Here is a 13350-nt window from a genome sequence, read left to right as displayed (position 1 = left end):
ATATATATATACTTGCTAGCAGAAACCCTTGTTGTTGGCCACAAAAAAAAAACGAAAAAGATTAATTTGTGGTTGCTAAGTCAAAAATTAACCACTCTTAAAGAAATATTCACCAAGAAAGAAAAAAAAATACATATATATACATACATACATACATACATACATACACAATACAACTGTTTATGTTTCTTCATTGGAATTGGTAAACATAAATTTTATTTGTTAAAAAAAATAAAAATAACTAAATTAAAAGGACTTCCAGATAAATCACATTTATGGTAGTATTTTTATCTAAATTATTTTTAAGATATAGGATCTTGATCATATTTGGAGAAGTGCATTATGAAAGGGCAACATACAACTATCTATGTGTAAATGCTAGGATTTTAGATCTATTCCTAAATTCTTCAATAGTAGTCCATGAGATTTATTTATGGTCATTATAAATCCCATCTTTATTGAAAACTGCCTTTGATGTAACTTGAATTGAATCTTTGCATATAATGGGCATAATGTCATCATTGGAAGAAAAATCAATTGTCTCTTGTAATCTATAGATAAAAATCTTGTGTCTATGACTCAATTAAAGAGTTGTGTAATGATTAGGCATAATTTCATGCAAAGTCCTTCATATAGAGCAATGTTTTGCAAGTATTTGAATAGTTTAAGTATAGCAATGGCACCATCTTCCATAATTGCTATATTTGCACTAAAGTAAATACATGAAATTCTACAAAATCTCTCCATTCCTCTCTTATTTAGATCATCAACATCATAATTTTGTGTGGATAAAATAGACATGTTAATGAAATTTTCATCTCCAAGTGTCTCATCTTTATCTAATCCTACATACACAACTTGAATTAAATCATTTAATATTAGATCTACTTTCATACGTTTTGGAAGAATCACCATACTTTTCAATGGATCTATAATTGTTAATTCATTTTTAATCTGTAAATAGAAAGTATTATTAAATAAATTACACAAAAATATTGTATTGTAAAACAACTCTCAAAAGTGATGTTGTATTGGTATTACATTTCAAATGATAAGAATTATCTTTTTTGACACATCTACATATGGTGTATTCTTTGTAATATTGCAAAACAATTCTTTATTAAGATAGAGCAAAATTTTAAACATAGACTGTGCAATCTATCCACCACATAAAAATTGTGTTGCAATTTTAGAGAAAGCAACACACAAAATAATTTTTCCATCACTTTGGAACTTCATTGCTTCTATATTGTAGACAAATATTTTTCCTTTTCCTATTGGTTTTTCTAAAAACAACAACTTTTCAAGATTGTTATCCACTAAAACAAAGATATCCAAATATAAGGTACATTGTTCATTATTCAATTTTGGCACTTATTCTTCTACTATTTGTTTTAGTTCATCACAATGTTATGCTATATGCTCCATAAACAATTGATTTGTAGTTTTTTCATTCTAATTTCTTTTTGACAACCCCATCAATGAAAAATTTGCTATTGTTTTGCTTGATTCTTGAAGAATTTCATCAAGAAGAAAGAATCTATAATCTAATATATATCTTTCTTTTGGCATCTCAATTCCATAATTTTGAATCAATTGATAATATACATCATCATAAAAACTTTCTTTAAACTTATTTTATAGCTCTTTTGGATGTGTAAGTAAACATTGAAGAAAAATAATAACAAGCAATGTTTATAATTGCTTCCTTATTTTTATTATGGAATTTTCTTCCAAACATTGATTCTACTATTTATCATTCTCTAAAAATCTCATTTCTAAGCATATATTCTTAAAAATTAGTTGCAACACTCTATTTATACTATATAAATCTTCAAATGAACATAGTATGCATACTACCATTAGAAAAAGCCAAAGATAGAATCTTTCTTTTGCAATAGAATCTTAATCTTCAAAATTTAACCTTCTAATTACAAATCTATATTGTCTTATTGTCTATTTTTTTGATGTCTTGTTCAATATGAAATGTTGTACAAACTCTTGATAATTGTATTGCTAAGCAATCTCTATAGATTCACACATTTCAAAAAATAGCAACAAAGTTGTATTTTGCCAAGCTTAGACTTTTGTTGTATAATTATTTGGATTGAAAATTATTTGATGCATCTCAAGAAGATACAATGCTAATTAACTACATTTGAAATTTTTTCATACATTTTTATTCCAAATAAAGACCATGTTATCTTTGGAGCTTCAATATATCCTACTAATATATTGCTTGACCTCGTCTTTTTCATTTCTAATTTGTATTATTATATAATCAAACTTTTAATAGATGTGCTTAAAAAAATTACAATACAAATTGAAATTCAAACTTCAATTTTAATATAATAATTTTATTTTTTATCAAAAATAGTATTATATATAATAATATTTTAATTATGTAGAACATAATTTCTAATGTTGAAAGTTCTTCCATCACTCTTTCTATAATATTGAAGATAGCTATCTTTATCTATTGATGTTACTTCTTAATATTTTTTTAGATATTTACTTTGGCATATTCTATCCTTTATGCATAAAGCATGCATATTTTGAGGTCCATATAGACTATAAACCATGCAAGTACTAATTCTTTTAAATAACAATGAATCTTCTTTTTTAAGGAAGAACTTTGCATAAATAATCCAATCAATATTGGTCAAATTTTTTACTTTGTTTTTTTTTATATTGAAAAGAGTAAAAAGTCCATGTAAAAAAAATATTGCTCTTCAAAATCAATAGTATATACTTTTATAAGTGTATGTCCTAAAATATGATGATTATAAACATCTTCAATTAATGTACAATGTTTGAGTACAAATAATCTTGCTACCAAGTCCAAACAATCTTTAAGCCTTTATCTTAAAAAAAATACACTTGAGAACTTTGACCACCATAAATTTGCAGTTATTATACCAAAAATGGTTATAAAATCTTGAAAAATCTCAAATAGGTTTCTTGTACTTTTAATATGAAATGATGAAAGAATTATCTTCTACTTTAGATTTTACACATCAACTTCTTGGTTTTGTGCATCTCCAAAAATAGCTACCAATCCTTGATATATATCTACATGTAATCAATCTTTATTTGTATTCAAATATTTTAATTAATTCTACTTTGTTGTTGCCTAAGCATCGACAATAAATTCTTGTAGCAACATTTTAGCTTGTAAGACAATAAAGTATTCATTATATTGTAAAAACAATTGTCATGCATAAAGATACATTTAAGTAATACTTGCAATCTGCATATTTTAATCTCTATTTTTATTAACATTTATATCTCTATATCTCATTTCATCATGCCATCCAAATTCTTTGTATGAAAACCTTTCTATAAAGACAACATGTACCAAATTATAGACTTAATTTTATTAATGGCATAGTTTGGTCATCCATCAAATAGAATGCCTTGCAATAAGGGCATTGAATGTCTATATTTCCGATGTTATGACAACCTTCTAATCTTTCTCTTTTATTATGATGTTCATAAAAAAGTTTCTCAATTTGTTCACTAATTTTTCTTATTCTATTATGCACTCTTGCTTCTTCTTCTTATTGTAAACATAAGATTGCTTCTTTTCATGTCTTTTGCCTATATTTTTTCAAAGATTCATAAGTTGAACAAACTTTCTACAACCACCATTATTTTCATTAATCATAGTAGCATGTCCTTCTACTTCTTAACACAAAACTTTCATCTTACTTAGATTATACATTGCTTCAATCCTTCTTTGTCCCAATTCCTCATAATTTTTTCCTTATTGTAGTTGCATCCTTTTTTGGTTCCAATGATTGATATCTTCTTTCTCTTCTTCATCTCTCTTACAATCTTTCATATATTGTAGATCAATTGCTCTCTAATTAGGATCAACATTCTCATCTACAATAGTTACACCCTTTCTTTGACTGCTCTTGTAATTTCTTTGATATTATTAAGCAAGTATTGTGCAATAAACTATTTTAGCTTTTCTTTGTGTTGTGTTACATTCTCTACACTATTGTTGAGAAATTTCTCTTTGATTAATTCCAATTATTGTCAAAGCTAGACTAGTGATAATGGCATAAGTTTTGCCAAATAATTACAGTGAGTTTGTTACAAAAAATAAAAATAAAAATTATAAGTATCAAAATTACACTTCAATAAATTTCTTATACAACCATATTGCTTGAGTATTTGAGCAAGATTATATAGTATTTGTAAAATAAAAATAAGCACATATAACTTAATTAATTAAATTATAATACCATAATGCATTAATAATATGTTATAATAATATGAAAGTAAAGATCATACATCTATATATATATATATATATATATATATATATATCTATTGATTATGTTTAAACATCTTTTTATAATAACTTTTTATAATAAAAAAACTCAATTTTTTTAAGTTATTATATTTTTTAAATCAAAATAAATAAATGATCTAACAAGTATTTATTAAAAAATATTTACTAATTTATATATACAAATTCTTATAATTAGGATTTTTATAACAGTTGTTGTTGTAATTGGTAATACTTTTAAAACTCCAATAAAATCATGTTATTTAAGAATATTGGTAGATATTTTGTTTATACTTATTTTATGAATTTTCATAATAAAGATAATAAGTTTGTATAGCTTAAATTTACATTCATCAAATTAAATTTATATTGTTTCATTTTTCTCTTCCTAATGAAACTAAAAAAAAACATCATTGTAGAGCACCATCAATAAAAAAAAATAAAAGATACAAAAAAAATTCAAAAAACCCAATTTTTGTTACTACAAAGGTGCTTTTTGATTATTAAAGCCTCATACTAAAGTAACAAAATCAAAGCATCAAAGCACTTAAAGAGAAATTAAAGAACTCAGATATACTATAAAAAATTTGCTTGGATTGTATGAATTCCACATCACACGAGGCTTTATAAGTTCAACATGGATTTGTTGTATATAACACAAGCTCAATAATTTCTTCAATGAAAATTTAATCATAAATAAAAATAAATACATGATATGACTATAAATCATATAAATAGGAATCAAGTCAAAATAGTTTTTCAAAAATAATGTCATAAAAAACTCTTGAAGACACCAATATGTTATGGTCCACCCAATGATAGCTATGATAACTGTAAACATACATAGACTTGGAGATTTTTTCTCTCTTGAGTAAATCTAGAACAAAATATTGATAACTAATTTGTTTATGCGTAACATTTAGCAACCAAGTCTCTTGTTGGAGAAATTAAGGTAGAAGCTTTGAAGCCTATTACTGGGGAGCTTGAAGCTTCTTTAGCATAATTGGATCTAACTTGATGCATTAAGAATCCCAATGTCAGTTTTATTATTACTATAGCTATCAAACTGATTTATGTACTTTTAACCACAATGATACAAATTGTAATAATTTATTTTGGATTTGTGAATTTTAATTTTTTTCTATAATCAAGACGGTCTGCCTAGTTTAAAAACTTAATGATTGTTGTATTCATTATATATAATCTTCAAGTAGTAATATGTAGTTTTTAATAAGTTTTGATCTTACTATGCATTAGATTGTTTTGAGGAATGAAAGTAAAATTGTCTTTAAAATATAACATTTGTCTTGTTTATTTGTATTGATCAAATGTGCATACCGTTGAGAATATGAAAGCCTTGTAAGTTTTTCTTATGCTCACTCATGAGGTGATGAAGAGAATTGATGAAGCAATTAATTTAAAGATATCAAAATAGCTTTACAAAGATTTTTTTTTTGAATTATAGAAATCTTAATGTGTATATCATTTTGTCGAAATAACAAATTATGATAAAATAAAAAAATTAAAGAAGTATATTTTTTAGTCTATTTTATATGTTTATATTGCCTCAATCACATATTGATTGTATGTACAATAATTTGCTAGCTTCAATATGCATATTAGAACGTATATTTGACTAAGTCATTGTACATGTGCTGAATTTATTGGCGTGCAGCATTCTTTCAAATAATTCAAGAATATAGTTCTAGATACATGATTGTGGTTACTCGTTTTACTTATTCCAAAAGAAACCTCCCAGAATAAATCTGTATAGGGGAATTCGAACACGGGGAGTGACTAGTTGCTTGAGCGTTCACGTTAGGGTCACACAATTAATTACCTCCAATATATCGTCTCTATTTCCATTGTCTAAGCACACAAGGAAACTATAATCTCTCCTTTCACCTTATCAATCTCTTCTTTACAACAATTCAGTCATACCAATAACTGTTATTTTCACCAATATATCTTCACTCTTATAATCTCCAACTGTAATACCTCAACATCACAGCTTCGGCACACAATTACCCTCATTCCAATTACTGGAATTCTTCACACAGAACTACCATTCACATTACAGTGTTTCACACAACCACAGATTCACTCTTTCTGCTGAACTACATTCAGATTTCAGCATTCAATCTCTCTTCTTCTCATTCAATAACATATAATTCTATTCATACTTTCATTCCATGATTCACTTCACAATATTCAGAAACTCTCAATACTCTTATTTCAAAGAACATAACAACAAAAGAAAAGAGGTAGCACCAAGCTTACCCCGGCTCACACTATTACAGTAATGGCCGTTTCTTCCTCTCTCTCATCCTCCTTATCCTACCACGAGATACCAACTGCTACATCTCTAATGAAAACTGCTTTTCCTAACTATTCATCCATTTTAACTACTGAACTACCTTTCCAACAGTCATCTATCCCTGTTTACACTATAAACTAAGTATCTACAAATCAGCAAATAACTACTTATTCTACAATGGTAATGAAGGCAAAGAATTTCTCTTCAATCTTGAACACTGTTATTCATAATAATTATTAGATGTTCAAGTATGAGTCACAATGCAAAGCCATTTGAAACTTTTTTAATTCAACATGATTATGCAAACCTTATTCAAATAGTGGACAGTTAGCAATATAACAATTGTACATCGTAAACAACTTTAAAAAACTAGAAAATACTAAAACTATTTTTTATTTATTTATTTATTTATTTTTTACTCTTGCCATTATATTTCAGATCATCACACTTTCACATAGTGAAAAAAAAAAGATGTTTCAAGACTAGTTACCAATAGAAATGACAAAAAAACATACTTGCATGGATTTTATTTACACATACCCTTTTAAGAACTTGTACCTACATAACCATAACCAACTAATACAATTGAAGAATTTAAGGCACCTACTATGAATGAAGCCAAGATTAAATGAACAAAAGCAACACTTATATAAAAAAATACAAAAAGACAAAATCTCAAGACGTATCATCAAAGACCAAAATTATCACAAGCTTCCCTACCACTTATATATGTATTTTATTCATCTACAATTATAAAATAAATAAAATCCGAAAATACATGCCAATCATCATTTTTAAGGATTTACTCACAAATTCTCTATAAGAAGTTCAAACCTAATGTACAAAAGTCATGCTACACCATGTATAAAATCCTGATTTCAAATTGCACTTGGATATATTAAGCATGGTTTTTTTTATATATTATACTCTCCAATACCATCCACTTTGTATTTTAATCTTTATCTTAATTTTTTTGCCAAATAATTCAACAATGATGCACCTTCAAATCTAAATTATAAAAATAAACAATCTTCTAACATCTTAATTCCTTCACTGCTATCTACTTGCAAATACCATTGTTGTTCATAAAAGACATGGTTGAAATACATCACAAGGTCACATTTTTCATTATCCAAACCATTCTCAAAAACAATTAGTGATGGAGCAGTAAGATATTACTTTGGATTCCCATCCAGTGAAAATACAAAATCGAGATTATAATTTTGATAAGTTGCAACAATATCCTTTTTAAGTTTGTATGTCAACTATGTCTTTAATGTTGAACAACTTCTTATATTAATTGGTTGAAACTAAATGAATCAAAAATATCCACAAGAATGATAACACCCCGATAGCCATGTTATCCAATCCATAGATTCAACTCACATGGATTTTATTTTGGCATTTTGCATGGATTTCATAATGCAGCCATAATATCCATTTCTTGTTTAGAATCCAATGTCCATTTTTTTAGAGCTTTTATTGTATAGCCCAACTTCTCTGCCTCATCTATTGCATAATCAACCACAACATACAATAATCAATATAAAAGCTTATAAGAATGTATTTAGACATTGATTACAAATAAAATATTACAAAGTTTTTATTCTACAAACTTTTATTGGGGCAACGTAATTATTGCTTATGGGAGCAAAGACCCTAAAGAATGTTGATGACCTAAGCTTAAGAGACAAAACAAAAAAAAAAATTGTATCAATGGAACTAGGATGTAACCTCATCATAATGTGAGTATCCACTACACAAGATTGCACTTTAAGTGTGGATTATTATCAATATCATGCATTTGTATATAATCTTTTGTTACCATCAATATTAACATGGTTTTGTTATGGCCTTGTGAAATCATCTTTTCCTTCACTTTTGATGAGATTTTTTTATGAAAATAATGAGAGATGGAGCCAATTAGAGATGGTTTTTGTCTCTTTTGGTTTATTCCATTGGTTTATCTCTCTTATATATCTCTATTATATAAAACAGCTTAGGAGATAAACCAATGGAATAAACCAAAGGAGACAAAAACTATGTGTGTGTATATACATATATATATATATATATATATATATATATGTAAAGTAAATAAATAAATGTATAAATAAATGTGTAAATAAATGAAGTGTGTAAGATGTGAGGATGTTCTAAGTTGTAGGTGGTTATGGTGATGTCTTTCTTTATTTGAAGGAAAAAATTGGTAGAGGATTATAAAAAAAATAAAAATAAAATAAAATAAAATAAAAGATACTATGATATAAGTTGTATAGTCAAAAATTCAATTCAATCTTAGACATTTAAAAACCCTTATAGTTGTATAGTTGTACAAGCTTTTTTATTAAATGTATTTTGAACTACATAAGTCATACAAACTAATAAGATTTTAAGTGTATGTATTTTTTTTTCTACTTAAAAATAGGCATGAAAAGATCTTAAATTAGATGTTATCAATTTTAAAAGATAACCATAAAAAAGAATTACAATATTTTTTAAAATTCATAAAATATATAATATAAAAATCTATTAAATTCATGAATATTTTTATATTGTAATTATAAAAGAATGGATTTTTATTAGATGTCTATTATATGAAGAATAATTCAATACAAAAAATATTTATAAGAAAAAAAAAACTACTAAATTCTATATTTTGGCTTACAAATTTACTTTTAAAAATATAAATGTATGAAATAATATAGATATGACTACATGTTCCTTTGTCTAATTACAATAATCAACTTCTAAGGATTTTTATGTTTTGAAAAAAAATTCCAAAATTCTAATAGATATTTTTAAATCTTTTAAAGTTGTACTTTTTTTTATGAAACTTTTTTTGTCTTACTTAAAAACTCTATCATTCTTAATATGATATGTGAGTGTTAGTAGGTTTGTTACTTCTTAAATTTTGATAAATTTTGAGAAAGTTATATATTTTTAAACATTTGGGACCACTACAGAGATCTAAATAAATTTTTGCTTCTTAGTACAATTCCCTTACTACCTCTCTTCTTGGTGATTAATAACATCTCACTTACATTTCTTAACAAAATTGAATTTTTGCATTTTAATTCTATAAGAGCTCAATCTACTCAAATTTTTGTTTTATTCTATCAATGTCAAAAAATTCCAAACTTCATTTTAAAGTCCAAAAAATTTCCGACATCATTTCAAGAATTTGTATGTATTTTTTAAGAAATAATGCTCATAAATGAAATACAAGAAAATGGACAAGATAGAACATGCTACTATTCTTCACTTTAAAAGAAGCTTTTGAAACAGATTGTGTTCAACTTCATTTTATATTCCTTTATTCTATTTTAAACACATTGAAAATTATGTAAGCATTTCAAGCTTGTTCTCTCCTTTGTCTTGGCCATCATGTGTAACCACAATAGATTGATCTGCTTTCAATTCTTTTAGATGAACTAAGTATATCTTACTATAAATTTATTTTAAAAAAATTTGGTTAAATTTTTTATTATTATCATTTTTATTATTTTTACATACTATTAGCCTTGTTGATTTTAGTTTCATGTGTATCACATGGTTTTTGTAAAAATATTTTCTTAACTTCCATATGCTTCCAACTTTGTTACATAATATTAAATCATTTTTGTATCTTATTAACTTCTCTTTTATTAATATAACCACTATATTATTTTTATATTTTGAATAGTTTATTTACTAAAAATATATGAGATTTTTCTTTTATTAATAATTTATTCAAAGTGAAAAAATTAAATTCTTATTTTATGCTATTGAATTTGATAAAAAATCTTAAAATCATATTTGTTTTTAAAGAGAAAAGTGGCATAATATCTGGAGTGAATTATATTTGCAACATTTTCTAATATCTTCTAGTCCATTTTTTATAACTTTTTATAATGCATTTTTGCTTTTGTAGTAATTATGTGATTTCTTGCTCAAAATTGGCACATTATTGTGTCATTAAAATTAGTCGCCATAATTCAATCTTTTCTATAAACATATAAGTCTTTATACCATACCATTAACTAGATTTTTATTGTGAAATAAGAAGGCTTAGCATTTTTGAAAAGCTCTTTGCATTTTTGAAAAGACTTAGGAACTTAACCAAATTATTCCAACTTAATCTTACAACCCACATAGCCAATTTTAAAAGGCCCTTCAAATTTTTAATTTTTTTTCTTTTTGGGAAAATATCATACAAACCCCTCAAATATGTCAAACTATCAAGAATACCCCTATATTCTTGATAATAGCATATATGCCCCTATAATTTCTAATAATAGCATACATACCACCTTGATAAGGTATTAAAAATCTTATCATTTCATTAGTGTTTTTGCCTTCATATGGGCCCAAATAGTGACTTTTGTGATTTAATGTGTCAAAAAAAAAAAAAAAAAAAAAAAAAGAAGAAGAAGGGTACTGCATGATGTGCACTCTTGGGCAGATTGTCAAAAAAAGAAGAAGAAGGGTACTGCATGATGTGCACTCTTGGGCAGATTGTCAAAAAAAGGAGAGTGCCGGAGCTGGCCGAGAGTGCACAGCATGCGGCTCTTTCCCCCGGAGCATCCCGCCCACCGTCGCCTCCCGCTTCTCTCTCCCCCGCAACATCCCGTCTTGTGCACGCAATCAAAACAAAGAGGATGAAGAAATCTACTTGTATCTATCACGGGCTCCAATGATACAAGGTTGCGATTGAAGAAGTCTCCGAAGAAGGAGAAGTCTGCGGACCGCAAGGACCTGACACCTGCATTGAACATCGGTGTTCAGACCGCATCTGCTTTGATTCTTGAGCGCCAAGGTCAGTACTAGCTCTGTCACGCTGTGTTTCATTCAAATCAATCTAATTTAGCTAGTGACTTATCGCTCGTAAACAATGCTTTTCTCGGACCTTTTCGTTCTCTCTGTGTGCAATCTTCAGGCTCAGAGTCATCTTCGACAATCAATTGTGGCTCGCCCTCTCTCTCCGACAACTCCGCGTTTCTAGTCACTGATTCTTGCGACGGTGAAGCAACAATCAAGCAGTTGAACTCGCCTAGGAGCCCACTTGATTCACCCTTCGAGTTCGACAACGACCTGATGTTCACGCAGTTTGAATATTCTTCAACCCCTGGCAGCAGCATGTTCAAATCCCGCAGTGTCAAGGCTGAGCAGATGTACCCCTTTCCTGGTGACAATCATTTCAACTCTTCTGTGGAGCTGATTACACCGCGGAAGTCCTTACCCCGACCTCAAATGCAACAGAAAGCGGGCAACCAGTATACCAACATTGATATCAACTCCCCTGTCTCATCATAAGGGTTCCTCCCCCCAAATCTTATGCACAGTCTACATTATTGCTCACCAAATACTCCAACATGGTCTCAGTATCTTCTCTAGTCATGCACCTTCGGGTCACTTCGGGCTCCAGGCGCCGTATCAACGCCAACGCCCCCTCCAACAATTCTCTGCAGGGTACTCTCTCCCTGTGTAATATGGTGGCCCTGGAAAACATCCAGGCCTTCACGATGACATGATCTCAGAGTTGAATTCTCAGTATTAGCGTGGGTTTGGAGGTTGGCGCTTACCTGGAGGCGACGTGGACAGGATGCTGCGGAGAGAGCCGCATGCTGTGCACTCTCCGGCAACTGCGGCACTCTCATTTTTTTTCTTATTTTCCGACACACTAAATCACAAAAGTCACTATTTGGTCCATATGAACACTAATGAATTTGTCAGATTTCTAATACTTTATCAAGGTGGAAGATATGTATGTCATTTTTAACAATTCTAGGGGCATAAGTTCTAGGGGCATATATGCTATTATATAGAGGTATTCTTGATATTTCGACATGAGTCCAATTGCTCAAACAAAAGCTTAATATTTGCTTTTGAATGTTTTAGCTCTCTAAAAGAAACATCACTTGCTTTCTCTAAATGGAGAGTGTTTGGTTACTTTTAAGAATATTCTTCACTTGACGTATGTATGCATTGAATATGCTTAGCTATTTAACTCATCAATGAATGAGAAATTAAAGCTCACACATAACATGCGAGCCTTATTTTATGAATGTTGTAAAATATCAAAGTATAGTAGAAAAATTCAACCACCTCACTTATATTAAGCTTGATAATTTTTTAGTAGTAAATATTGTGTCCAAGTTTCTTTCTAAATTCCAAAAATACTTCTTTAAGCTCTCAAATAAAGTATGTATTGTATCATAGGCATTTATGGTTTTAGTATTATATATATATATATATATATATATATGAATTTTTGTAAGAAAAGAATCTAGAAGAATTTTCAATACCAATTAGAGGAAGGATTTTACTTATGACGAACTAATAATATATATATATATATATTTAGTAGTAAATATTGTGTCCAAGTTTCTTTCTAAATTCCAAAAATACTTCTTTAAGCTCTCAAATAAAGTATGTATTGTATCATAGGCATTTATGGTTTTAGTATTATATATATATATATATATATATATATATATGAATTTTTGTAAGAAAAGAATCTAGAAGAATTTTCAATACCAATTAAAGGAAGGATTTTACTTATGACGAACTAATAATATATATATATATTGGAAGGTTTTTTTAATCACCCATGCTTCAAAAAAAAATAAGTGTTGCTATAATTGATATCTTATCAATTGAGGTTGAATATACAAATTTGTTGACCATTGCAAATGGAATATAGACATGACTTTGTCATCAACATCTTAGAACTATTGTCATTTATTATGAA

The 13350-nt window shown here is 27.9% G+C and overlaps 1 protein-coding gene across 1 annotated transcript; it reads left to right on the top strand.

The window, feature by feature from the left end:
- Nucleotides 1–11095: 11095 nt before the first annotated feature.
- LOC149988228 (uncharacterized) lies at nt 11096–12439 on the top strand. The gene is made up of 3 exons (XM_090253941.1): nt 11096–11157; nt 11264–11415; nt 11536–12439. Exons 1-3 carry the CDS (start codon nt 11096–11098, stop codon nt 11910–11912), a joined length of 591 nt encoding a protein of 196 aa, XP_090110067.1. The 3' UTR covers nt 11913–12439.
- Nucleotides 12440–13350: the final 911 nt, after the last annotated feature.

This window comes from Physcomitrium patens, chromosome 10 (assembly GCF_059467195.1).
Source record: "Physcomitrium patens ecotype Gransden chromosome 10, ASM5946719v1, whole genome shotgun sequence".
Lineage (NCBI taxonomy): Eukaryota > Viridiplantae > Streptophyta > Bryopsida > Funariales > Funariaceae > Physcomitrium > Physcomitrium patens.
The sequence above is the reverse complement of the archived record's forward strand: the minus strand, read 5'-3'. Positions and strand labels throughout refer to the sequence as shown.